Here is a 27,475-nt window from a genome sequence, read left to right as displayed (position 1 = left end):
ACATAGCAAGACCTCATCACTAATAAAAAAAAATTAATTAATATTAAGAAATGCCAATATACTGAGAATGAGTGATACTAAATGAAAAGTTGGGGACAAACAAAAATAGTTTCTATAAAGAGGTATCCACTTCCAAATGGATTCCATTTAGTTCTATACATATGTATTGCACTGTTTTTGTTTTTGTTTTTGAGACAGAGTCTCGCTCTGTTGCCAGGATGGAGTGCAGTGGTGTGATCTCAGCTCACTGCAATCTCCAACTCCCTGGTTCAAGTTGTTCTCCTGCCTCAGCCTCCAGAGTAGCTGGGATTACAGGCACACGCCACCACACCCAGCTAATTTTTATATTTTTAGTGGAGACAGGTTTCACCATGTTGGCCAGGATGGTCTTGATCTCCTGACCTCGTGATCCGCCTGCCTCAGCCTCCCAAAGTGCTGGGATTACAGGCGTGAGCCACTGCGCCCAGCCTGCACTGTTTTTTAAGTCATACTAAATCATACAAAACATCTTACCTGCAATGGTGTCTTCGTTTGGCCAACCAGAATTCACAGTCACAGTTATAGCAGTGTGATGCCATATGGTCTGGAACCCAGCGAGTCACCTAATAGAAGGCACAAGGAAAAATTCCTGGTCCTTGCTGACAGACTGGAAGAGCAACACTGCAATAAGGAAAGCATCCCAGGAGAAAGTGACAAGGCTTATCTTCATAACTGGCTACCACTTGCCTACCAGGTTGACACTCCACTGGGAGACAGCTCAGTCTACAGCATGTCATTCATCTCTGGGAAGTATGACAACTCACTGGCTCACATAAGTACCCACCACATATGTGCCTAAACATACCTCAGTCTCTTTCTTATCAACAGGTTCCCAGCTTGCTTCTGAAAGGCAGTCTTCACTGTGATCAGAGCCAAAATCCTCAGTATCGCTGCCATCTGACTCCTTCAAACATGTCTGATGAAAAGGCAAAGACAACAACATTATCTTCATCATCATTAACGCTTAGTGTTTACCATGTGTCAGGCACTGTGCTAAGTGCATTACATACATGAACTTATTTCTCATGACAGTCTTACAACGTATACTACTAATATCCCCCTTTTACAAATAAGAAAATGAAGCCACAGAGAAAGTTAAGAGCTGATATGTGGTAAAACTGGGATTTGAACCTAGTATTGTGGCTTCAGACTTATACTCTTACCAATATGCTACACTACAGCATAGAAAGACTCTCTTGTTACGTTCTAAACCAGGGGTTGGCAAGCTACGGCCCACAGGCCAAACTAGCCCACTGCCTGTTTTTGTAAATCAGGTTTTGTTGGAACACAGCTGCATTCATTCATTTACATACTGTCTATGGCTGCTTTTTGTTTTGTTTTTGAGACAAGGTCTCGCTCTTTTGCCCAGGCTGGAATGCAGCGGCATGATCACGGCTCACTGTAGCCTCAACATCCTGGGTTCAAGAGATCCTCCGACCTCAGCCTCCCGAGTAGTTGGGACCACAAGCATCCGCCACCATGTCCAGCTAATTTTTTTGTAATTCCTGTAGAGATGGGGTTTTACCATGTTGCCTAGGCTGGTCTCAAACTCCTTGGCTCAAGCGATCCACCCACCTCGGCCTCACAAAGTCCTAAGACTACAGGCATGACCCACTGTGCCTGGCCTATGGCTGCTTTTGCACAACACCAGAGCTGAGTAGTTGCAACATAGACTGTATGGCCCACAAAACCTAAAATAGTTATTATTTGGCCCTTTACAAAAAAAAAAAAGGTTTGTTGATTACTGTTTAAAGCACCAGAGAAGTGAGAAGCAGGCAAGTGGGGAGCACCTTAACAGAAGAAAGGAAAGTGTCTGAAAATGGCAAGATACCATGGGGAGGAAGCTGGCTCCTAGAAGCTCCCCAAGGACTATGGTGCCAGAACCTGAGGCTGCCCAACACTGCACAGCCTACATAGTCTTCATCTCTCACCTGGATTATTCCAAAATGACCTTACCAGCCTCTCAATCTGGGTCTCAACTGACTCATTAAAATTGTACACTGTTGGGCCACGCACAGTGGCTCACACCTGTAATCCCAGCACTTTGGGAGGCTGAGGTGGGCGGATCACGAGGTAAGGAGATTGAGACCATCCTGGCTAACATGGTGAAACCCTGTCTCTACTAAAAATACAAAAAAAAAAAAAAAAAAAAATTAGCCGGCCGTGGTGGCAGGCACCTGTAGTCCCAGCTACTTAGGAGGCTGAGGCAGGAGAATGGCGTGAACCCGGGAAGGCGGAGGTTGCAGTGAGCTGAGATCGCGCCACTGCACTCCAGCCTGGGTGACAGAGTGAGACTCCATCTCAAAAAAAAAAAAAAAAAAAAAAAAACAATTGTACACTGTTGCAAGAGTACAAGAGTCATTTTCTTAAAGTACAACTCTGATCATATTATACACTGGCCTAAAATTTTATTGCCTTAAGGGTAAAATCCAAACAAGAAGGGCACTCAAGCTGACCCTTCTAATCTCCACCTACTTCTCCAATGTCAGCTCCCACCACCCTATCTGTCTCTTACAGCCCCAGTGTAAGTGTGTATGCATGCATGTACACATATACACTCGCATGTCCCATCCTTTTAAGCCATATCATTGGAGTACCTATTGCCACGATGCTTCTGCAAATGGTGTTTCCTTTTCACTGTCTACCTAGCTAAATATCACACATTCTTCAGCACTCAGCTCAAGCATTACCTTCTCAAGAAAGCCTTCCTTGATGTTTCACTCCATTCCAGCCCTCTAACACCCGATGCCTCCTCAATCATAGCACTTAAAAACATCATTCTAATTGCTTACTTGTTTTTCATCCTATAGTCCAGGCACCTAACTCAGTGGCACACAGCAAGTACCCAACGAATAAATGCTGAATGGAGGGAAGGCTGGATGAACAGACTAAATAATGGGTGTATGGCAGTTGGTGACTACTTACAAAATCATCCTCATAGTCCATGGGAGGCTCTGCTGGAGGGGCACAGCAGTGACGGATATCCAGCCTCATCTGAAGCTCACGCACCTGTCGACGTAGCTGCTCTACCTCTTGCTTGTACCCTGCTTCGATTTGCCGTAACCTATGCTGGATCACATCCGTGGGAAAGGGGAGTCCATCATCATCCAAATAGAGAGGAGGCACTGGAGAAGGACAGGTCAGTGGAACAGGCTTTGTGCTAGAGACTTGCTTTGGGTGACTGGACAACCACATCCGGTTCTTTCCTCCTGGGCCAGTACAATGTCCATTGGAATGACTAGAACAGACAGGTGACTTCATACCTTCTCTCTGAGCCCACTGGCCCCCAAAGCAGGGCCCCGTGGCCCGCATCTGCTTACTGTTTGGCCTCTTGCTACAACAGCCATAGGAAAGCAGCCGCCGAGGGGTGGCCTCCCCACTTGGGAATGAAGTCACCATCCCTTGGAAGCTGTCCCAGTTGGACCCTAGAAAAGAGAACTCACTAATCTGGCTCTGAGAAATTGGCTTCCGGACCAATTCCAATGGCATTTTCCCAAAGCGAGGATTTTCCAATAACTGCCCATTCCTATTATTTCCTCTTTTACCAATGTCTTCCTCCCCATGAGTCAGATCTGGCACAGAACTCGGTTGCTCCTGGTGGGAGATACTTGCCACAGACCCTGAGGGATCTTGGTTGAGGAAGTCAGCCCTTGGGCCTAGAGGAGTTTGGCAGGCAGCACTTGGTGGGTTGCAAAGGGTGCTGAGGCTGTGATCGAGAACACATTTGTAGGGCACACCTAGCAAGGAGTCTGGCTGGGCCTGTTGGGGCGCACCTGTAGGAGAGTCCTGGGAAGACTCAGGAAAATTACAAACTCCATCACACTTGTTAGAAATGACCTTGGAGAGTGCACTGACAGCTTCTGTTTCAGGACAATGTTCAGGTGGCTCCCCTGTGCCATCTAAAGTCCTACCCACCTCATTCTGGGCAGAAGGGTTGGGAGCTGGTCCCTTAGTCTCTTCCAGGACTTTGATCTCAGGATCAGAGGTGTTGCTCTTCATTTCCCGAGGCACTGCGGTATTAAGCAATTTGTAACTTGGAGAACAGTTTTTGTGACTCTTGAAAGGTTTATTGCTCAAGTAGTCTTTCTGGCTGCTGGGCAGAGGAGGAGGAAGACCCACTTCTCCCACAGTCTGCTGAGGACCTCCTACCCCAGAGTCCACAAAGGTTGTCTCTGATCCCTCAGGATTGCTGTGCCAGGGCTCCAGGCCTACCCTGACCTCCTGACAGTGGTTATTCAGGTTAGGGTCACTGGATGTACGAGTCAGGGGGCTGCTTGTGTCACAGGCAGAAAGAAGATCATCCATGGATCTGGTTTTAGGTAATCTGGAATGACAAATATAACACCTCCGGGTCAGGAGATGGGCACTTGCAATACAATATATGGAGCTGAATCAATGGAGCAATATCAAAGCGAGAGTTTAGAAAAAATGACACTTAAGAACACTTAAGTTTAACAATAATGACCCTTAAGATCACAAATAACCAATGTTCACTGAAAGTTTACTCTGTAAAAAAAGTGTAAGACATGGACCCTGTCCTCCGGAACCCAAAAATCTATCCTCAGCTTTTGTCAGCACTCAACCTACCAGTCTCCCTGGGCAATCTCAACCACTACAATGGTTTCAGCTGCCTTCTATGCCAATGCCTTCTGAATCTATTGTTCCAGCCAGGACTATATCCGAGACTCAAACCCAATATCTCACTGCCTCCATCACAATAAAACAGAAAGAAGATGGGTTTTGGAGCTAGAACATATTGGCTCTGACACTAATTAGCTACATGACTACAAATAAGTAAATTAACCTCCCAGATACTTGGTCTCTCCCTTTATACAATGATGATAATAAATCATACCTTGTAGAGATGCTACGAGAATTCAAAATATAGGCAACCAACCACAAACATAATAACCACAAACTTTATTAAGACAACACAACTCCCTCAGCACTGCTCTTTATAACCACTTAGCAGCGGTGTGCTCCTCTGATTCCCAAGGCCCCATGGAAACTTCCCCTGGTATATAGCACTCAGAGTTCTAGAGGCATTCATATATACCAGATGTGTTAAGGGACATTTTCAAGAATGGCCATCCTGATTATTAATGCAGTTCAAAGTCCTTAGAGCAATGAAAACTTGAGGGAAATTCACCAGGGAAACAGTAGAGACTTCACTGGCCTCCTATTTTTAGATGGCTCAGTCAGTTCAGCCCATGCGGAAAAATCCCCCAAAGGCAGAGTTACAACGCAGCTTATTTTAAGTAATTGATTTTTGAAACTTAAATGTTTTATACATATTTGATATAACTTTTATGACCAATTTTGATTTTTTTTTAATGGTATGAAATTCCAGGAAGGCAAAAACAGTCGTTATAATTAGAGTTCCTGGAGTCCCATAGGCAGGGCTCAAATCCCAATTTAACAACATCTTTGCTGTGTGACTTTAACTTCTCTAAGCCTCAGATCCCTCATCTATGGAATAAAGGTTAAAGTACCTAGCTCTTAAAGCTATTATGAAGATTAAACAAAAGAATCCACATCAAAGCACATTGCTCAGTACTTCCTATAACACATTATTGCACATCATTGTTTACTTGTTTAACTCCCTCTGCTGAAGTGTGCTGATGGCAGGACTCTGTCTTATTTGAATCCCCAGCACCTAGCACACTACCAGGGGCAAATGACTTGAGAAATGAATGAATAAGCTCAAAATACCACATCAACTTTCCACTGCTAGGTGCCAATTGAATGTGTGATATACATCAGGCATCTTGGTGGATCTTCTTAGACATCCAGACAACCAGGGTCCACCCAAGACCTAATGCATAAGAACGGCCAAGAGTGAGGCCCAGTGATCTGTATTCTTTTAAGTGCCACAGCTGACTTCTTTCTTTTCATTTTATTATGGAAACTTTCAAGCATACAAAAGAAGTAAAGAATATGCCGGGCACAGTGGCTCACTCCCGTAATCTCAACACTTTGGGAGGTCAAGGCAGGCAGATCTCTTGAGGCCAGGAGTTCAAGACCAGCCTGGCCAACATGGTGAAATCCCATCTCTACTAAAAATACAAAAACTAGCTGGGCGTCGTGGTGCACACCTGTAAACCCAGCTCCTACTTGGGAAGCTGAGACATGAGAATCGCTTGAGCCTGGGAGGCAAGAGGCAGAGGTTGCAGTGAGCCGAGATCGCACCACTACATTCCAGCCTGGGTGACAGAGCAAGACTGTCTCAAACAACAACAACAAATAGAAGCCTATAATTAACTCCGATGTGTTCTTCGTCCCAATTCAAATAACTGCCATCCTCCACAACTCATTCTATGTGTACCAAAGGTTAATCAGCAATGTTGACAGAGATAATAATACCTGAGTTTAGAACAAGGAGAGAGAGCTCATCCAGCTAGGTGGTCAAGGAAGGCTACACAGAGAGGGTAGGATTTGAGATGGGTATAGAAGAATGTGTTTATGACTTTAATGGAAGGATAAGAAAAAAGACAGTAGGACATTTTTGATCTAGGGAAAGGTAGAATCAAAGGTAAGTCAGGTCAGTTGTTACAGAGACCATTCCCTTTAAAATCTTTATACCAGTTATTTCTCCAAATCCACTCTCCATCTTGAGCTGCCTACAACACACCTCCTTCTTTGCTGTCAACTAATATTTCAATCCCAATTTCCCTGTATCTCCGCTTTCTCCCCAAACTGGCTTGTCTTCTCGACTTTTCAATGTCTATTAGCGGTACTAATATTCTCCTACTTTCTAAGCTCAGATACTTGGGACCCAAAGTACTTTTCACTTCTACTCTTCAACTTTCAATCAATTCTGTAGCCTGCCAATGGTTCTCTATAGTGCTTCTAAATTTAATCCTTCCTCTTTGCCAGGGACTCTTCCCCTCATACCTAAACTACTACAGCAGTGCTGGCTGGTCTCTGTGCCTCCAGCTACCCTGTACTCACTGATTAGTTCTCCAAGGATCCCACTGTCAGAAGATCACAGTAACTTCCTATAGTGACTTCCTATTGACAACTGAATCAAAATAAACTCTTTACTGTAATGTTTAAAGCCTTCAATGCCCTCAATGACCTGTCTTATATTTCCTTCTATTCCTTAAAATAGCCCCTTCTCAACCCCTGCCAGCCACAGAAGTTCTTTTTTAAAAAAAAAACTACCTCTCGCCCAGGCGTAGTGGCTCACTCCTATAATCCCAGCACTTTGGGAGGCCAAGGTGAGCAGATCACTTGAGGTCAGGAGTTCGAGACCACCTTGACCAACATGGTGAAATCCCGTATTAAAAATACAAAAATTAGCCCAGCTACTATTACTAATACAAAATTAGTAATCCCAGCTACTCAGGAGGCTGAGGCAGGAGAATCAGTTGAACACGGTGGGCGGAGGTTGCAGTGAGCTGAGAAGATCATGTGACCGCACTCCAGCCTGGGCAATGGAGCAAGGCTCCTTTTCAAAAAAAAACCCTACCTCTCATGTATCTACTTCCTTTGGACCCCTCTCCACTAACCTTGTTACTAAGCTCACAACTACCTTTATTTCATTCATTTGTCCAGTTTTTTTTTTTTTTTTTTTTTGAGACAGAGTCTCGCTCTGTCACCTGGGCTGGAGTGCAGTGGCACCATCTCGGCTCACTGTAACCTCCGCCTTCCCAGGTTCACGCCATTCTCCTGCCTCAGCCTCCTGAGTAGTTAGGACTACAGGCGCCCGCCACCACGCCCAGCTAATTTTTTTTTTTTTTTTTGTATTTTTAATAGAGATGTGGTTTCACCATGTTAGCCAAGATGGTCTTGATCTCCTGACCTTGTGGTCTGCCCACCTTGGCCTCCCAAAGTGCTGGGATTACAAGCATGAGCCACCACACCCAGCCGTTTGTCCAGTTTTAAGTAAATTTTTACTTGAGTAAATTTATTTAAATTTACTTATGTGCCAGATTCTAAGCCAGACACAGAGAACACAAACAGACCCACAGTTCTTGTCTGGTCCTTCATGAAAATTTCCTGAGTAAAACAGCCACCAAATGACCCTTTTAAAACACACATCTAAACACACATTTCTCTAAAGCTTTGAACTATACACGTTTTTTTTTTTTTTTTTTTTTTGAGATAAGGTCTCGCTCTATCACCCAGGCTGGAGTGCCATAGCACAATCACAGCTCACTGCAGCCTCGACCTCCTGGGCGCAAACCATCCTCCTGCCTCAGCCCGCCAAGTAGCTGGGATCACGGCGCACGCCACCATGCCTGGCTAATTTTTGTATTTTTTGTAGAGGTGGAGTTTTGCCACGTTGTCCAGGCTGGTCTCAAACTCCTAGGCTCAAGCAACCTGTGCACCTTGGCCTCCCAAAGTACTGGGATTACAGGCATAAGCCACTGCGCCCAGCCTAAACTACACACATTCTTATCTGCTTAGATGCTGGCTTAGAATTGTTCTCTAGTTGGCCGGGTGCAGTGGCTCACGCCTGTAATCCCAGCACTTCGAGAGGCCGAGGCGGGTAGATCACGAGGTCAAGAGATTGAGACCATCCTGGCCAACATGGTGAAACCCTGTCTCTACTAAAAATATGAAAAATGAGGGTGTGGTGGCGGATGCCTGTAGTACCAGCTACCCTGGAGGCTAAGGCAGGAGAATCACTTGAACCCAGGAGGTGGAGGTTGCAGTGAGCCAAGATTGCATAACTGCACTGCAGCCTGGTGACAGAGTGAGACTCCATCACAAAAAAAAAAAAAAAGGAATTGTTCTCTAGTTGCTCTGTGTCTTACCTTAGAGCTTAAAATTATCTTGAAAGTAGAACCAATATCTTCTATTTATTTGGTGTAGCCCACAAAACCTAGTACAGTAATAGGCAACTTGTAGGTATTAAAGAAACATTTGTTGAATTGATAAGTCAGATACTAAGTTAATGAAATGATTATTAAATGAGTCACAGAGCTTATTCAAAATTTGATTAAAAGTTATGACCCCTCTCCCAGGAAAAGTAAACCTATGAACCTATTCATAGGTTTGCATAGTTTGGGGAAGGAAAAAAAATCACTGAATTCCTGAAACCTATCATGGTCCCCTCACAATGACTTAGTTCAAAAGACCCTCAAACCAGTAATTTGGGATGCTGGGTTTTTTGTTTTCCTTTATAATACTCAATCAATAACATATGTCATATTTTAAAAACTTTTAGCCAGGATGGACATGGTAGCTCACACCTGTAATTCCAGTGTTTTGGGAGGCCAAGGCAGGAAGATCACTCAAGGCCAGGAGTTTAAGACTAACGTGGGCAACAGACCCTGTCTCTACAAAAAATAAAAATTGGCACGTGCCTAATGAGCTAATTAGCTACCTGGGAGGCTGAAACATAAGGATTACTTGAGCTCAGGAGTTTGAGGTTACAGTAAGCTATAATTGTGCCACTGTACTCCAACGTAAGTGACAGAACAAGACCCTGTCTCTTAAAAAAAAAAAAAAAGCTCTCAGCCAATAAGCAAATATCAAAATTTGAGAGAGAGATATATATCCTTTGAGCATAGTATTTTCATTTATCTGGCAAAAATACTAGCACAAATGCAAAAATATGCATACAAAGTAACCCCACTGGCCAGGTGCAGGAGCTCACACATGTAATCTCAACACTTTGGGAGGCCGAGGTGGGTGGGTAACTTGAGGTCAGGAGTTTGAGACCAGTATGACCAACATAGTAAAACCCCGTCTCTACTACAAATACAAAAATTAGCCGGGCATGGTGGCGCATGCCTGTAATCCCAGCTACTCGGGAGGCCGGGGCAGGGGAATCACTTGAACCTAGGAGGTAGAGGTTGCAATGAGTTGAGATTGTGCTACTGAAGTCCAGCCTGGGCAACAGAGCGCAACTCTGTCTTTAAAAAAACAAAACAAAACAAAACTACAAAGTAACCCTACTAAACTATGTACTTAAAAATGGTGTGGATGGTAAATAGCATGTGTATTTCACAATTTTTTTTTTTTTTTTGAGACGCAGTCTCGCTCTGTTGTCCAGGTTGGAGTGCAGTGGCGCGATCTTGGCTCACCGCAATCTCCACCCCTCAGATTCAAGCAACTTTCATGCCTCAGCCTCCCAAGTAGCTGGGATTACAGGTGCCTGCCACCATGCCCGGCTAATTTTTGTATTTTTAGTAGAGACAGGGTTTCACCATGTTGGCCAGGCTGGCCTTGAACTCCTGACCTCAAGTGATCTGCCCACCTCGACCTCCCAAAATGCTGGGACTACAGGCGTGAGTCACCATGCCCAGCCTGTATTTTACAATTTTTTAAAAAGTTACACATACAAGGATGTTCACAAAAGCACTCCCTGTAATGATTAAAAAAAAAATGGAAATTACCTAAATGATGAATAGGAATCTGGTTATATAAATTGTGGACTACTCTGAAGCCAATAAAAACAAGAAAAGAAATTTAGATGTGCTGTTATGAGAAGACAATCTAATACAAAGTGGGAAAAACAAGTTGCAGAATATGCAAAAAAGTAAAAAGGGTATGTAAAAATATTCTGATTTTATTTATAAAAATGTTTCCACATGAGAGCATGAGTGTGGATTTACCTATGTAGAGATAAACATTTGGAAAGACACATAACAAATGTTAATAGTGGACACCTGTGGGGACAAGGATCCTAAGGGATTTTCTACTTTTATACTGACTATTTTTTTAAAAACAAGAAACAGGTACTACTCTCATAATTTAACCAACACCATCTCACTTCCCCCCAAAACATTCAGCCAGAAGATAACTAATTTTATGTCTCCCTTTTAAATTCTGGCCTTTTTCTGATGGAGTAATATAAGGCCATCCCCCTGCTGGGAACCCATTTCCCTGAGAGTCAGATGTTTCTAGAAGCTAATGCTGGACACAACAAAGGTTGCTACTAATATAGCAAGCTCTCCGTGCCCTGTACCAGTGAACAAAAATCAAGACCATTCTCACAAACCTTCCTAAAACAGTCCTTTCTGTTTTGTTCTCTCCCCTGCTTGGGTATATCATACAGGGTGATAGCAGCTCCTTCAGGAAAAAAAGTATCCAACCTTATCTTCAGAGGACCTTGAAAATACACAGAGTGTACTCCAGGCTGGCTACAAGTCTTGGCCAAGCTTTTCCTGCAAATGACTCAAGAAGTTGCTTTTAAATACCTCAGAAAGAGGCCGGGCACGGTGGCTCACACCTGTAATCCCAGCACTTTGGGAGGCCGGAGCAGGTGGATCATCTGAGGTCAGGAGTTCGAGACCAGCCTGGCCAACATGGTGAAACCCCGTCTCTATTGAAAATACAAAAATTCGCTGGGTGTGGTGGTTGGCGCCTGTAATCCCAGCTACTCGGAAGGCTAAGGCAGGAGAATCGTTTGAACCCGGGAAATGGAGGTTACAGTGAGTTGAGATTGCGCCAGTGCACTCCAGCCTGGGGGACAAAGCTAGATTCCGTCTCAAAAAAAAAGAAAGAAAGATAGAGAACATTTAGATGAGATGGGAAACAGTTATTGCTTTCCTAGTGGAGAGAGGAGAAAGAAAGAAGGGCTTTTCTTACCTGTCCAGAGAGCGGCCAGAGAACTCCTGGCTCTGGGCCACTGGGGAAAGGTAAAGATCCATGTTTTCCTCCCCAAGTGTGCATGGAGATGATGCTGGCAGATAAACAGCCGTCCAGAGGTGCAGGGCCCGGACATGACAAACAGGATGCAGGACCTAGGGAAGCAGCCCAATACTAGTGCTTTGTCAAGAGTCTCTGGTCCCGTTTCTTTCCCTAAGCCCTTGACTCTACATTTTCCCTACTGATTCAGCTCCTTCTCCCTATAGGTTTCTAAATAGCACCTATAGGAAAAGGGCTGAGACTCACCATGTCTGAGCTGGGTGTGTAGAGGAAGTTATGAAAGTTTTTATTGCCAGCTCGAAGGAGCGCCCACACAGAGCAGGTCCGCTTGTAGATGTTGCGCTTCTCTCGCTCACAGGGGTTGTTGGCCAGGAAGGTGCCATAGAGGCAGGAGTATGTGTGTTGCACCAGTTTTACCTAGAAGGCAGAGAGAGCTTGCACCTGGGGGCCTTGAGCTGTCATTCCCCCCATCCTTCTTGTCACAGGGTTTAGGACTTACCAGGAATGCTTCATTAAATTCAAACAGGCAGGGGAACTGCTTAAGCAACTGATGAACAGAATCAAGCCACTGGAGGAACACAGGGCATTGTTCGTTTTGGTCCTCCACATTCTCTTGGTGGCCACAGCGATCTCCAAACTTGTGCCCAAAATCCAGCCAGTCAGACTCCACTAACACTTGGAAGCCCTGCAAAAAAAGAAACTATTCAAACATAGGGCCTCTCTGGAAACGCTGACGTGCTGCTCTCCCGGGAACTGCCCAAAGCAGGGAGCTGGCAGCTTCAAAGAAAACTAGGACTGGACCTAGAAGAGGACTAAAAGCCACCAATTTTCCAAAGCTTTGGGAGTTGAAAAAAAAGGGAAAAAAAAAGAGCCACCAATGTCCTCTACTGAAAGATTCCTAGGACAGATCCAGAGGGCTCAACACCTTCCCTCCTCCCACATTCCCTCTGGTCTTCCCACCCAATTCCTCTCAATACCTCCAACGTCCTGTAATATGGGTCCAGTAATATTTTGGCCAGGGCTACGATCTGTGGTGTGCGGTCCCAGCCGTCGGAGCAGTGTACCAGCACAGGCCGGCCTTCCCGGTCTACTGTATTTGCCACCAGCACAGCTGCTTTTAGCATTACCGACAAGTGCTGCAGCCATTTGGTACTCTCCAATGCCGACAACCAGCTACACAAGAGCAGAAATCAAGTCGGTCACAAAGGGAGCTGAGGCCACAACAGTCTCTCCTCCATCCACAGCCAGCCCTACCCAACAAAGTCCCCAGTGAGAACTGAAACAAAGAGGTACAACCCAGGGCCTTTTGGACAAGAGGTATCTAGCAGGAAGGTAGGGAAGACAGGACCTGCAGCAGATAAGACCTTATGAGGCTCAAAAGAGGAACTGGGAAGCATCACATGCGCACTCAGCCATTTTCTCTCCCCAGTTCTCTGTGTTCTTTGAGTAGAACAACTGATCCAAACTAAAGGAATTCAATGTCCTGTGACCACGCCAAAGTGTTGGCTGAGAAGTGGAAGGGTTCTTGGAACTAGCCCATGGCACCCAACTCCACCCAGGCCCTCAGGTCTCCTGCTCTCCGAACTTCTCATCTCCCCATCTAATCTTCCAAGAATAAGAGGTACTGGGTAAGGAATGAGACTGGAAGGAATCCGAGCAGGGAACACCTACTTGCTAGGATCCGGCATCTGGCTACACACAGCCCGGAGGTACTGAAAGCTGTTCCGGATGGCATGGATGTTGGCCATTCCCATGAACACGACCTCACAGTTGGGATAGTACTCTGTAGACATGACAGGAGAGTGGGACGTAAAAGCACGTCCTAGGCTGGGCGTGGTGGCTCACGCCTGTAATCCCAACACTTTGGGAGGCCAAAGCAGGTGGATCACCTGAGGTCAGGAGTTCGAGAACAGCCTGACTAACACAGTGAAACCCCGTCTCTACTAAAAATACAAAAATGAGCTGGGCATAGTGGTGGACACCTGTAATCCCAGCTACTTGGGAGGCTGAGGCAGGAGAATTGCTTGAACCTGGGAGACGGAGGTTGCAGTGAGCCGAGATCGCGCCACTACACTCCAGCCTGGGTGACAGAGCGAGACTCCGTCTCAAAAAAAAAAAAAAAAAAAAAAAGCACGTCCTGGAAACAGGCATCCAGGACAAGAGTGGTCCCTGGTGGGCAAAGCTTCCCTGGCCAGGCAGAGCACTCCAGCATGGGAACTAAATACAGTTTTGAAATCTGAATCACACTTATATCTCTGGAGACTCAGGTGCCATATACTAATAATAGTAACAGTAATGACAGATGATAGTAGTACTTAGAAAGACAATATATGCTAAATTCTCAATAAATAGTAGCTGCTCTGCAGCAATACTTTTATATATACAACTTCTTTTTCTTTTTTGAGACGGGGTCTCATGGTCACTCAGGCTACAGTACAGTGGCATGATATCAGCTCACTGCACCCTCTGCCTCTTCAAGCGATTCTCATGCCTCAGTCACCTGAGTGGCTGGGATGGGACCACAGGAGTGCACCACCATGCCCAGCTAATGGTTTGTATTTTTGATAGAGGCAGGGTTTCACCATGTTGCCCAGGCTGGTCTCGAACTCCTAAGCTCAAGTCATCCACCTGCCTCTGCCTCCCAAAGTGCTAGGATTACAGGTGTGAGCCACTGGGCACAGCCTACATAGGCAACTTCTAACCATCCCAACAATTTTGCAAAGTTTGTAACACCCCCTTCTTGTAAAACTGAAAATAAAGCTTGGGCAGATTAAGCAACTTCAGCATAGTCATAGTCATAGCCATAGCTAGTAGGTAGCAAAGTTATGATTCCAAGCCAGGTTTGTTTGGGCTCTTTCTACTATACAAACGGCCCCCAACCCCCTCCTCACCAAAGCCACCCACAGCACAGGCTGGTTACAGACACCAGGATAAGAGCAATACCTTCGCATTCACAGCCTCCACCCTTGGCCCGGTTGGCCACTGCTGCTGTGTAGGATCGCGCATCCAGGATCAGCAGCTTCTGGGGGGCTGCTGTGCTCTCCACTCCAGAGCATGCAGTCAGAGAGGAATCTAAACACATAGCAGCAAGGAGCCCCTGAGTCAGCCAGCCACCCAGCCTCCTGCTGGCCCTCTGGCACTCCCTCTCAGAAGGCAGAACATGCAACTACAGACCCCTCACACTCCACAGCTTCTGACAAGGCAGGGACCCCAGCACCCCATGTGCGATCATCTTCCCAGACTCTCACTGAGGACTCCCTGGGAGCCAATCAAGCCAAGGAGGGGGACTGCTCCCTGGGGGGTTAGCATCATCCACACCTTACCAAAGTCTGCATCACACGCCTCGCTGGTATCATTATTCCCGGTGCTGAGGGAGCCCCCAGTGGCCCTTGTCCCCGGGTCCAGGGCACAGGCTTTAGCGATGGACGTGACCAGATACTCATCATCAGCATTGCGCCAGCCCCACCAGCTGATCTCTGGCTGGCTGCAGCGGGCAATGGCAGCCCCATTGCGCAAGTGTCTGACAAAACAGAAGAAACCGTAATGCCCTTGGCATTCGAAGCCTCCAGAGGCCTACCTCAGGGGGTTAGACCAAAGTCTCTAGAGCCAGCAGGGGCTACCCACTCATCCAGGCCATAACAGCAACCAAAAGCCCCAGCATCTCTAGCAGGCTTCACAGTTTACAAAGCACCATCACACATATTTTCTCAAATGGGCTCTGTACGCCCAAAGTGACCTTGACTCATCAAATATGCACAGCAACTGCTCCAGGTACAGACACCCAGCAGGAGAAAAAGGCCTGGCTGAGCCAAGAACAGGAACAATTCCAAACTTCAGGGTTACTTCCTGTCTCACTCTATTTTAGCTACAATATTCTAGTGCAGAGATCAGCAAACATTTTCAGTAAAAAGTCAGACAACAAATTTTTGGCCTTGTGGGTCACAACCAGTTTCTGTCATGTATTTCTTCTTTGTTTTTTTAAAAATAGCCCTTTAAAATTGTAAAAATCATTCACAGCTTACAAGCCGTTTTATATAATAGACTATGAGCCAGATTTTGTCTGCAGGCCAGTTTGCCAACTCGTGTACCAATGTTTACACACACACACACACACACACACACACACACACTCTCTCTCTCTCTCTCTCTCTCTCTAAAAAAAGGGGGGGAATGAATAAACTCCCTAACAGCCTTATTCTTAGGAGAAAAAACTAAGATAGTTTTTTGTTTTAAAATTATTTTATACTTCCCCATAGTGTCAATTCCCAGTCAACCAGGTTACCCAAAACCTCCAATACTGACTCTTTCCTTGTTGCGTAAGAAATGGCCTCCCTACTTCCCGGCCCCACTGCCTCACCTATACACAACCACGGGGATCCGCTTCCAGGAGCGGAAGGAAGCCACATTCTCCAGCTCTTTGTCAGTGATCCACACAGGAACCAGCAGCTTCTGGGGGTAACTGGGGCACAATCTGAAAAGAGACCAGGTGGGGGTCACCGCACTGGGTCTAAAACATGTGACGACAGGATCCCTGGGGATGGCCTTGTGGGAAGAGAAACCAGAAGCCTTCCTCCCTCACAGACTAAGAAGCTGTGCCCACCACGCTTTATCCAAACACGGAAGCCGTTTGGTGTGGAAGGAGTTTTGGTCCCCAACCCTCTCACTTGTAGTTGCTGTTGATGTGTGAGACTCTCCAGACGTTCTGCAGGTCAAAGCCCATCCTTGCAAGCTCCGCCTCCTGCCGACAACGTATGTGCTCACCTGCAACAGAGCCCCCATGATGGTTAGCTTCCCAGAGCACCGATGTGCAGGAGTGGAGGAGGGATGAGAACCAAGGGGTAAGAAGCAGCCTCCCAAAGAAAATAGACTGGCCTCACCTGGCTGACATAGGTGAGTGTGCTGGTCCTCCTCAGTCAGCCCCAGGCACCAGGCATGGTAGGCAAAGGCAAAGAGGTCCTCAGGCTTGGCAGGTCTTGCTGTGGCTCGGCTTAGCCGTGAGAGCCACTCTTGGCACTGCTTGAAAGTGGAGAAGTGACACCTGCCAGGCAAGAAGCCACAGGCCTGGGTGAGGCAAAGTGCAGTTGTGCCATGGAGCTATCGGGGTCAAAAACACAGCCACAGGAAGGCTGTGAAGAGAGGCTGCAAAGCAAGAGGTAAAGCAGTGGGGACCCGGGGTGGGGGAATGAGGGACACTGACCAACACCCAACAGAAGTTGTCTCTCGTGATAATTCTCTTCCCAGGAACTCCTGTGTTTGAGGCATACTTATCCTCTCGAATGGGGCCCTACTGTTTCTTGTGTCAAATCTAAATGCTACCACATGGCCCTGAAAGTCTGCACTCCTTGTCCCTACCCTAATGGACCAGTGTTATCTCCCATGACTCCCTAACTCAAACCTTCTGCTTCAGGCGGGAAGTCCTGCTCACATCCTTCCCATCTCCTTGGTTTATCTTCTGCTTGATAATGTCTCCTCTCTGCCTAGCCACATCCTACTGATGCTTTGAAGATAGTTTCGGTCTCACCTCTTCCTTGAAGACTTCCCAGCCTACTCTATTCCAGAAACTCCTTCCTCTCTTGATTCTTAATGTGCTTGGAATATATATATATATATATATATATATATATATATATATATATATATATATACACACCTTTTTTTTTTTTTTTTTTTGAGAGAGGGTCTCGCTCTTGCTCTGTCACCCAGGCTGGAGTGTAGTGGCGCAATCACAGCTCCCTGCAGCCTTGACCTCCTGAGCTCAGGCAATCCTCCCAACTCAGTCCCCTGAGTAGTTGAGACCATAATTGTGCAATAACTTTTTAAATTCTTCGTAGGGACAGGGTCTCTCTATGTTGCCCAGACTGATTCTTGAACTCCTGGGCTCAAGCGATCCTCCTGCCTCAGCCTCCCAAAATACTGGGATTACAGGTATGTGCCACTGTGCCTGGCCTGCTTGGAGTACTAAGCACATTTTCCCATAGCATTGCCACATGTTAGGTCTTCCAGCAGCTAGAGTTTAGCCTCCTTGAGGGAAAGAGCAATGTGAATGTTCCTCTGAATGCCCCACAGACCTGAGCACATGGTAGGCTCTAAAGTGGGTATCCTTTTAATAAACCTTGGAGTCATCCCAGATTCCTCTTTCTTTCATTTCAAATCTGTCAGCAAATCTTGTCATCTCCACCTTCAAAATACACCCAGAATCTGATTGCTTCTCACTGCTTTGGCTGCTACCACCTCAGACAGACCGCCATGATCTCTCATCTGGGCAACTGCAATAGCTTCCTAACTAGCCTCCCAGTTTTTGCTTTTGCTCTTGCCCCCATTCTTTCATCTAGTCTCAATAGAGCAGCCAGCGTGATTCTGTGAAACATTAATCAGATCACATCACGCCTTTGCTCAAAATCCTCCAGTGGTTTTTCAGTTCCCTCAAAGTAAAAGCCAGTCTTCATGACAAAATGTCTGACACCCCGCTTTGTTCTCAGATCTTGTAACCCACTACTCTCACCCACAGGCACTCTACTCCAACCACACCAGCCTCCCTGCCAGTCTTCCAATATGCAGGCACACACCCACCTCAGGGCCTTTGCACTTGCCATTCTCTCTCTCCGGCACATTCTTCCCCCAAATACCCACATGGCCACTTTCTTCAAGTCTTGACTCAACTGCCACCTTTTTGGTGCAGCTTCTCTGATCACTTTCGTTTTGTTTTTTTGAGACAGGGTCTCACTCTGTCACCCAGGCCAGAGTGCAGTACTGTCATCACAGTTCACTGCAGCCTCAACTTCTCAGGCTCAAGAGGTCCTCCCATCTCAGCCTCTTGAGTAGCTGGGACTTCAGGCACACATCACCACACCTGGCTAATTTTTTATATTTTCAGTAGAGATGGGGTCTCGCCATGTTGCCCAAGCTGATCTTGAACTCCTAAGCTGAAGCAATCTTCCCATGCATCACCACACCTGGCTATTTTTTTCTATTTTTAGTAGAGACAGGGTCTCACTATGTTGCCCAGGCTGATCTTGAACTCCTAAGCTGAAGCGATCTTTCCACCTTGGTCACCCGAAGTGCTGGGATTACAGGCGTGAACCACCGCGCCCAGCCTAATTGTTCTACAATCTTCACCCTCATAACACTCCATATTCCCTTTCACTGCTTTATTTTTTTTCCTTTACATTTACTATCATTTCACAAATGTTACTTATTACTTACGGTTGGTATCTCTTCATTGGGATGTAAGCTCTCTGAGAAGGGAAAATTTTGTCTATTTGTTCCCTGCTATATCCCCAGGGCTTAAAACAGTCTGGCATTGAGTAGGGTACTCAATACATGTATATCAAACGAATAAATAAATAAACCAACAATAATGGGAATGCTCTGTGCCAGATACTGTCCTCGGTGCTTTCATACACATACACATTATCTCACTTAATCCTTACGATGACTCCATGAACCAAGCATTACCCCCATTTTTTCAGGTCAAGATACTATGGGTCAGTACACTGACCTCCCAACCCAGAACATGGTCTTCACCTTTTCTTTCAACTGGGGAAAGTGAGGCAGGATCTTTCCTCTCTCGCACCAGAGAAACCCTGCAGCACAGAGATCTGGACAAAACGAGGGCCAGGGGACCTTAGTGAGGCCCCGTTGTTCTCACCTCACCACTTTGGAGTCCTTGCAGGAAATGTGCAACTGGAACATATCACGGCTCTCCACACTGTCAATCATCCGGAGGGGGACCTTTAGAGGAAGGGCAAACTGAAGCTCAGACTCCCCACTGGGTATCACTCCTTACCCTCACCCTAGCCTAGGCACTGATGTATCAGTAGCAGGAAGGAAACCAACAATTACTGAGGGTCTGTTAAGCACCTGGTAACTGTACGGAGTCCTCTGCATATGTGATCCCAATTAATGATCCCAATAACCCTGCACGGCAGGTGTTTTCAGCCCATATTATTGAGGAGAAAAATCAAGCCTCAGTTAGGTGACTTGACCAAGGTCACCCAGCTGGTCAGTGGCAACACAGGAAAAGAGCCCAGGTTTGTCTGACTCCAAAGCCTGTGTTCTTCCAACAATGCCAATGTGCTCCTTAGAAGGGCCAGTAATAGAATAATGGAAAGAGAGAAGAGGAGAAAGGAGAATGAGCCAGAAACAGAGCTATAGCTAGGAAAATGAGGCAGGAAAACATGAGGTCAGAGAGAAAGAGAAGGGATCCCCAAGTTTTTTTTTTTTGAGATGTAGTCTCACTCTGTCACTCAAGCTGGATAGCAGTGGCACAATTTCGGTTCACTGCAACCTTCACCTCCCGGTTCAAGAGATTCCCGCACCTCAGCCTCCCGGGTAGGTGGGATTACAGGTGCGTACCACCAAGTCCGGCTAATTTTTGTATTGTTAGTAGAAATAGAGTTTCACCATGTTGGCCAGGCTGGTCTCAAACTCCTGACCTCAAGTGAACTGCCCACCTTGGCCTCCCAAAGTGCTGGGATTACAGGTGTGAACCACTGCGCCCGGCCTCCAACTTTTTTAACGACATGATCAAGGAGAGCTTTGGAACAATCCCACCTTGTTCCACCAGGCTAGAACCTCATAGGGATTCTAGCTTAGGGGTAGAAGAACAATACAGAAACTCACGTTGATGACAGAGTCCTTGAATTTGATATGCAGCCGGTAGTTAGAGATGGCAATGAGGGCATCGGCTGCCCGGCCCAGGAACTCTACTCCCTCACCCTGCAGCACTGTGAAGGGGACCTGTCAAGGGGCAGAGAAACCTTCAGTCCAAAGTGAGTGACCACCTTATCTTCCTCTACAGCCCCTGATCTGTGGGATCCCCTCTGGAAAAGGCGGACCAAGGCCGGAGAGGAGAGTTCTCTCCACAGTAACAGCACCAGGCAACAGCCGTACAGGAAAGCTCCCTTTCCTTCCCCAGGCTCAAAGGCTCCAGGATACACAGACAAACCCTCCTCCTCCAGAGACCAGGGAACAGGAAGCCAGAGCTCTGGTACCAGATCCCCTTGAGGATTTTTGGGAGAAGGGAGGGTGTTTTTTAACTAGGCAGGGAGCCACATCTACCCTGGCCCCCAAATCCTCCTTACCTGAAGATTCTCCTCCTCCTTCACTAGTTCCTTGGGGGGGAACAGATCCTTGGCTTGGATGTACTCCAGGCTGGGGGGCCCCTCCTCACCCTGTAGGAAGGCCACAGTCCTAAGTCACCAAGCTCCACTTAGCCCATCAGGCTCATTCTGCTTCCCTCCCCACCAAGAAATCCACAGATAACCACAAACACACCTCTAAAGGTTCTGGTCACCAGAGAAGGGAAAAGAGATCTGACTTGGCTGGACACAGGGAAGGGTGAAATGGAGAGAGTATCAGCCTATTAAGCCTAAGGAAAGAGTGAGGCCCCAGGAGGAATTGGGAATCTACTCTTCAAAGAGAGACTGTCCTACAGAACCAACATTTCAAAAATGGAGGAGAGAAAACTAAGGAAAAGAAAGACTATTTTCCTTAGACTCGTGTAAGGGTAAGGCAGGAGTGGGGATGGGAAAGTGCTGTCCTGAGGAAAAGGAGCCAGGTGTGGCAGCTAGTTTTAGAGAGGAGGGAAATCAGGCGCCTACAGCCACTGAAGCTTCAATCTGGTGGGTGAAGGAGACAAAGAGGAGTGGGTGGGGGGATTCAGTCCCACGCCTCTAGAGGGCCTTCACCGATGCTTTCAAAAGGAAGACGTGTTTGGGAGCTGGGCTTATCTTCTTGTTAGACCCACACTGCTGACAAGCCCCCATTACCTGCCAAGTAACCTGCCCTGCCTGCTAATCAGAGGGGAATTCCTGAGGAATACCCACAGCAAACAGAAGGAACTCCCCTCCCAACCACCAGGGAGGGGACCTGAGGGGATCCACGCGCCTGGGAGGAGCCAGGAGACCCAAGGACAGCCAGGAGAGAGAGAGAGGAGGCCTGGCAGACACCCACGGGGAAGGTGGGGGGGACAGCTGAGAGGACAGATGGGGGAAGCTGGGAAGGAGCATCAGCCAGAGTGGGAGGAGGGGAGGACCGGGAATGATGCAGAGGTACGGAACCCTGCAGAGACAGGGAAGATGGAAAAGAGAGGCTGTCTGGGGGACAGTCAAGGAGAAAAGGCTGGCATGTCAGGTGAGGGATGGAGTGGTAGAAGAGGGAAGGGACTGGAGCCCCGAGCCAGCTCACAGACATCCTGTGCTCCCCGACCAGCTCCCTAACATCCCATTCAGCCTACTGGCCACATCCCACATCTCCAAGCAAGGATTCAGCGGGTGGGACCAAGATGGAGAGGCGGAGGTAAAGAGATGTACCCCTGCAGGGCGGGGCCTAGAGATCTGCAGTCAAGGGCAGCGGCTGCGGGGCCAGGATGGACCACAGAATTTCCATTCCTGGCCTTCGACCATCTCCGGCACCCAAAGATAGAAGCAAGTCCAAGAAATAAACGGGTTAACCCACCTTCCCCACCCCAAACGTTCGGAGCCGGGCCAGGGGCCTCGGGAAGGGGGATGGGCTGAAATCGAAGGCTGACCCAGGGCGGGGCTGCGGGTGCCTCCTAGGCCCCCAAAGGCAGGGTGGGCACTTACGAAGCAGCTAAGCATGGAGCAGGAGACGCGGGCGGTCAGGCTCATGGTCGCGGGCGGTCTGGGCGAGCGTACATGTCCCCGGAGCCGCTGCGCTGCCCGCCAGCCCCGAGCGCCGGCCGCATCCCGGCTGCGGGGCTCGCCAGGTGCAGCCGCGGCGGCCAAGAGGGTAGGGCGCTGGTGGCGGGGCCTCCGTGCGGCTCCCGCGCGCCTCTCCCCTCCTCTCCACAATGGAGCGGGCCCAGCTCCGCCCTCCCGCACGAGCGCAGAAGGGAGGAGAGCCAGGGGCGAGGAGAGCCCGGGACCGCGGCGGGAAGGCGGAGGCAGGGGCGGGGCGGCTCCGCGGGCCCCGCCCACAAGTCCAGCCTCCTCCCTCCCCGCTGACCCTGGGCCTCGTAGGAGGGCGTACCCTACTCCAGGGACCTTTAGGAGCTTTCAGGAACATGGGCTACGGGACCGCCCACATCTTCTCATTTCCCTTCTTCCCAGGTGAGCCACCCCGTGCCCTCTTACAAAACCATCCCCACGCCCTCCCCTCCTAAGCTCCCCCGACGCCTGCTCCGGATCCCAAGGTGGAGCTCACCTGCCCGCTACCCATTTGCTTCCTCCTTTCCCTCCAAAACCACTACCCACCATGCCCCTGCCCATCAGGGTCCTTCAATCCTGTGACTTCGTTAAACCCTTCTTTCCCCTTAGAATGGTGCCAGGTTAGTCATTCCACGCTCCTGGAAAGGGAAATGAGCTTTTTATCCAACACCCCTACCCAACCCTAGTCCTTCAGCTCCATCTCTCCCTTGTTTCACATTCTGATCTCTGCGTAATAAAGTCCTTCTTGGAGGAGAAGGGATTTCTCAGTCTAGGAAACAGAAGAGCTAGAAGTATGGACCACAGAAGGTATACAAAAAAATGAAACTTGAAACCCAGGAGCAGCGGAGTAGAGAGTTGGGTAGAGGGCCAAGGGGAGCAGGAATAAGGGGCTCAAAATGTCACCAAGAGTCACAGAGGGAGCTGACTGGAACCCCAAACTTCCTGCACCTGGTAACTTTCAGACACCAGGGCTTTTGTCTTGTTTGGGGGAGAAGGGAGTAATAAAAGAAAACCCGACATTTTATTAAGCACCTACAATGAACTCGCTAGTTTCTAACATTATCTCACTAAAACCTTTCAACCCCCAAGAGGTAAACCTTATCATGTCTTACTGGTGAGACTCAAGCTTAGAGAGAAAGTATGTAATTTACCTAAGTGGTGGTGCTAGGATTTGAAATTAGATGAAGCTGACTCTGAAGCCCATGCTCTTTTCAGGGTAGCCCAGAAGAGAAAAAGAGGAGCTATCTGTCGGTGGGGGCCAAACCCAGCAGGCTTTCTGAGAAGAGACTGAACCCATAGTGCACACACCAAATCCACATGTCTATGGAAGGAAGGGAGGGAAGGAGAAAATCCTCTCATCTACTGAATTCTTTAACCTGCCCCTAAGCACAAGGGACACCTAAAAGAAACTGAAGAGATACCACCAGGTTAAGGGCCTGGTCTGGGCCAGGGCCTGCAGCTCTCTAGGCCTTTCCCATCTCACTGCCTCCTCCTAGCTCTCAGGAGTTAAGGGCTTCCCTGGACTTGGGGTGAGAGAAGGGCCGTTACAGTTAATGGAAAATTAATAGGATCATTGTAAACCACCTCTGGTGATATTCTGGGCACCCTGGAAGATGCTATCCTGCTAGATACTCAGTCAGCTGTCATCTGTAGTGGCTTAACAGCAGCACCCTGGAACTGGAGAAGCCCCACAGTTTTGGTGGAGTCACTCCTGATATAGCATCCACAGTATCCAAAGGACCCACCAGAAGTCCAAGGATCTTGAGATAAAGAAGGCCTGGCTTTTCAGACCAGAACACAGAGATTCTACTGGGCACCCAAGAAAAGCAAGAAGAGGGCTGTTATGAAGGGTTAATAGAGCCAGTGGTGGGTAGGGAGTATGAGGAAAGTATGGGGCATAGCACATGCAGAAAATGATTTCTAGAAGCTTCCAGTCCTAGTGCTGTATTCTGGCTGATGTTGTGTAATGTAAAGAAACCCTAATTTATCTCCAGGGCAGATGAACCTGTTTAGGAGCTGAACAGGGTAGCCTGGAGCTCAAGGTCTAGGAGAGGTGGGGCAGCTTCGCAGAGAAAGACACAAGGATTACAGAAAACACAATGGCCTGAGGAAAGACAGGGTACTCACCATTCTACCGTGGCAAGGGTCCTGGCTGCCTGCTTCTCACTGTAAGGAGACAGGGAACATAAAAGTAAAGGGCCCCATTAACACTACCATAGAATCAACAAATGCCACACATCTACCCCTGACCTTCTCTACAACTCTTATTCTTCTCCCTCGCAGAGACTCCAGTCTCTCCACAAGTCACCATGCCAGAGAGAGGCAATGGGAGCTACATGGGGAGAAAGCAACAAGTGATCCTGCAGGGCATGAAGTCAGCCACGAAGTTCTGGAGCAGGAATGAGTGTCATCCAAGATTATTCGGCAGAATTCAGGAGTCCTGATTCCCAGACGCAGAGGGAGAACACTTCTTTGTGGGGGAGCAGAACTGCCAACTCTGAAGAGACACAGGCTGCCCAACTGGGGCTCATTTTGGGCCCTGAATCTTTGGGTCAAGTGGCAGTAGCGGAAGGAGCATGAGTCCACAGGAATGTTTTGCCAGTTTCTGAGTCTGGGAGTAGTACCCACCTGACCTGTTTACTGGGGGCAGAGTCCAGAGTGGGACAAGAGGGAGGGGACCACAACCTGTGATCAGAGGGCAGCAGGGCTGCACAGGTCCTGCTGAGTATATTTGACACCAAGTGGGGTGGAGGTTATGGAGAGGAGGCCACACAACAGGGACAGAATCAGGCCAATCCAGGCCTTGGAGTCAGCAGCTGTCCAATGAGTCCAAGTAACAGGGATTTCAGGATGGGGCCTCCTAGGCTCACTTAGCGAGCCAGGCCCAGGTTTCACTGACACTTTCCTTCATGCCTGCTATCCTCGGGCAGTGCAGCAGAGCCCTACGGGAGGCTGCGGGGATAAAAGCCTCCATCTGTGGTCCTGCCCACCTCCCTGTTCACAGTATCCTCTTCCCTAGGCCATTCTCCCTCATGGGGAAACCCGCAAGAGACAAGCCAGAGGTGCTGCCTCACCGCCCACTGGCAGCAGCCCCAGGGAACGAAGGGAGGGAAGGAGGGACAAGGATCAGGCCTGGGAGGCCCAGGGTTTTCAGACCTAGGGGATCTGGTCCCGGAGGGCGGGCCAGGTTGGCAGGGGAGCCCAGGTGCCCAGGTTCTAGGGGCGGAGCCTAAAGACTGGGAGGCGGAGCCCCAAATGACAGAAGGCGGGACTCAGGAAAGCCGGTGGGGACCAGGGCGGGGCCGGGCAGGACGCGGTCGTTGCGGTTCCCAGGCTCGCAGTGCAGGGGGCACGGTGACTCACCCAGGCGGTGTCCGCCCGACCCTCTGAGGCCGCGCTCTTGCCACTTCCGTCTCCCGCAGCTGCTGAGGCCGCGCAGTCCCGACCCCACCACGGTGCCCCTCTTCTGAACCAATCATATCCCTAGCCTGTACCCGCCCTGGCCAATGGCCACGCCAAGTCCCGCCCTGCCCCCATCACGCAGCCGCCGCCCTCACTCTCGACCCCACTCATTGGTCGACTCGGGCAAACGCCCTCCCAGCCTTTAGCCAATCGGATACCGGAAGACAAGACTATACCTGGAGGAAGGAGGCGCGGCGCCGGAGAGGAGACGCGACCAATGGGAAATCACAGCGCGTCCTTGCGGCAGCCAGTAGGAGAGCAGTAAAGAGGGGGCTGCTGGCTACTGCTCTGGGGACCGGAAGTGGAGGCGGCTCGTCGCCTACCGGTAGCGCAATTAGAGGCGGGCATTGTAGGGTACAAGCCTTAAGCCACTTCCGGTGATGGCCCCGCCCTGGAGGTACTTCTCAAACGGATCCCCAGTGGCGCCTCAGTTTATCCATTCCCGTTTTGGTTTCGCAGCTGTCATCCGGTCCCAACGCCAGAATAGGAGAAAAACCTGCAGGCTAGGAGAGAAGGGAGGGCTGGGCCTGAGGTTCAGTCTTGGTCGTCTCCGACTGGCAGCGCTGGGATTTCCCAGCCTTCGTGTGTCTTGATGGGTTCCTCCAACACTCACTTTGTACGGATAAACGACCCTGCCGTTCTTCACGACCTGCATTGTGCTGCCAGTCCTGAGTGAAGAACTCTCATCCCAGAGATGGGAAACCTGGATCTGAGACTGCCAGCTAGCTGCGGCCTCCTAGTCTGTAAAGGGAAGGGAGACCAGGGCGCTCCCGAGGACCCGGCTTATCGCCCCTGCCTTTCTTTCCCGGGGACCCAGAACAGACCACAAAACGGAGGGTGGCCGCTGGAGGTCGCTGTGGCCCCGCTATACCACCAACCGACAGAAATGGAGAACAGTTGATTCAGATTCAGCTGATATTCTCAGGTCTGGAGTGGGCCTGAGCGCTTTAATACCAAGCCCCGGGGCCAATGGGTCCTTACCTATCTTTGTTTATAGAACATTGAAACTTCAGTACAGTTGGTAAGTTCCAGGAAGACAGGAACTTTGCACTACTTTAACTCCAGGGTCTAGAACAGCCTGCAACCTAGCAGATGCTGTAATTTTTTAAATTAAATACTGAACTCCTGTAGGGCGGTGATTGTGTTTTTATTCATTCCGAACACTTACTATAGTGTTTGGTGATTACAATGCCTGCAGCATTTGTTCAAAGCTCTATCACAGGCTTTCTACAGTGTAGAGCTTAGCCTGCCTATCCCTTTTCCCAGATCAGGGGAAATAGAAAGTCAGGAGGTTGCACGCAGTTAATACCTTGTGTTTTCCCAAGGGCGGGTATCAAATCCAAAACTGCTTCCGCCGCAGCTGGAATAGGCACAGGCATCAAAATGGGGCCTTTTGGGCCGGGCGCCGTGGCTCACGCCTGTAATCCCAGCACTTTGGGAGGCTGAGGCGGGCGGATCACAAGGTCAGGAAATCGAGGTCATCCTGGCTAACATGGTGAAACCCCATCTCTACTAAAAATACAAAAAATTAGCCGGGCATGGGGCCTTTTGGAGAGTCCTTTAGTATTGGGGAAGTGCCTCAAATTTATTTTTCTTTCTTTTTTTTTGAGACGGAGTCTCACCCTGTCGCCCAGGCTGGAGTGCAGTGGCGCAATCTCGGCTCTCTGCAAGCTCCGCCTTCCGGGTTCACGCCATTCTCC

The 27,475-nt window shown here is 48.7% G+C and overlaps 1 protein-coding gene and 1 long non-coding RNA gene across 4 annotated transcripts in view; one reads left to right on the top strand and one right to left on the bottom strand.

Annotated features, from left to right (window-relative positions):
* The window catches only part of LOC105476824 (myotubularin related protein 4), a 28,185-nt gene extending 2,415 nt beyond the window's left edge, over positions 1-25,770 (bottom strand). The window contains exons 1-18 of one of the 3 annotated variants that reach the window (XM_011733050.2): positions 25,677-25,770; positions 24,441-24,479; positions 20,727-20,816; positions 20,266-20,382; positions 19,292-19,374; positions 16,521-16,681; positions 16,308-16,404; positions 16,001-16,114; positions 14,967-15,163; positions 14,587-14,715; positions 13,315-13,426; positions 12,621-12,816; positions 12,143-12,328; positions 11,890-12,060; positions 11,584-11,738; positions 2,965-4,363; positions 845-955; positions 514-602 (exon numbers count right to left, since the gene is read on the bottom strand). In XM_011733050.2, coding sequence (XP_011731352.2) covers positions 514-602; positions 845-955; positions 2,965-4,363; positions 11,584-11,738; positions 11,890-12,060; positions 12,143-12,328; positions 12,621-12,816; positions 13,315-13,426; positions 14,587-14,715; positions 14,967-15,163; positions 16,001-16,114; positions 16,308-16,404; positions 16,521-16,681; positions 19,292-19,374; positions 20,266-20,382; positions 20,727-20,816; positions 24,441-24,443 — 3,410 coding nt within the window. In that variant the 5' untranslated portion in view covers positions 24,444-24,479; positions 25,677-25,770. Of the gene's footprint in view, positions 1-513; positions 603-844; positions 956-2,964; positions 4,364-11,583; positions 11,739-11,889; positions 12,061-12,142; positions 12,329-12,620; positions 12,817-13,314; positions 13,427-14,586; positions 14,716-14,966; positions 15,164-16,000; positions 16,115-16,307; positions 16,405-16,520; positions 16,682-19,291; positions 19,375-20,265; positions 20,383-20,726; positions 20,817-22,229; positions 22,505-24,440; positions 24,480-24,563; positions 24,694-25,676 lie in introns of those variants that run through there. The other 2 variants (XM_011733051.3, XM_011733049.3) reach the window with 2 other exon arrangements.
* Positions 25,771-25,792: 22 nt separating this feature from the next.
* LOC139359603 (uncharacterized) lies at positions 25,793-26,903 on the top strand. Its single transcript, XR_011615702.1, has 2 exons — positions 25,793-26,100; positions 26,235-26,903. It is a non-coding gene; the product is annotated as an uncharacterized lncRNA (long non-coding RNA).
* Positions 26,904-27,475: the final 572 nt, after the last annotated feature.

Source organism: Macaca nemestrina, chromosome 17, assembly GCF_043159975.1.
Source record: "Macaca nemestrina isolate mMacNem1 chromosome 17, mMacNem.hap1, whole genome shotgun sequence".
NCBI classification, from domain to species: Eukaryota; Metazoa; Chordata; class Mammalia; order Primates; family Cercopithecidae; genus Macaca; species Macaca nemestrina.
Note: the sequence above shows the minus strand (reverse complement) of the source record. Positions and strands in the feature narration are given on the sequence as shown.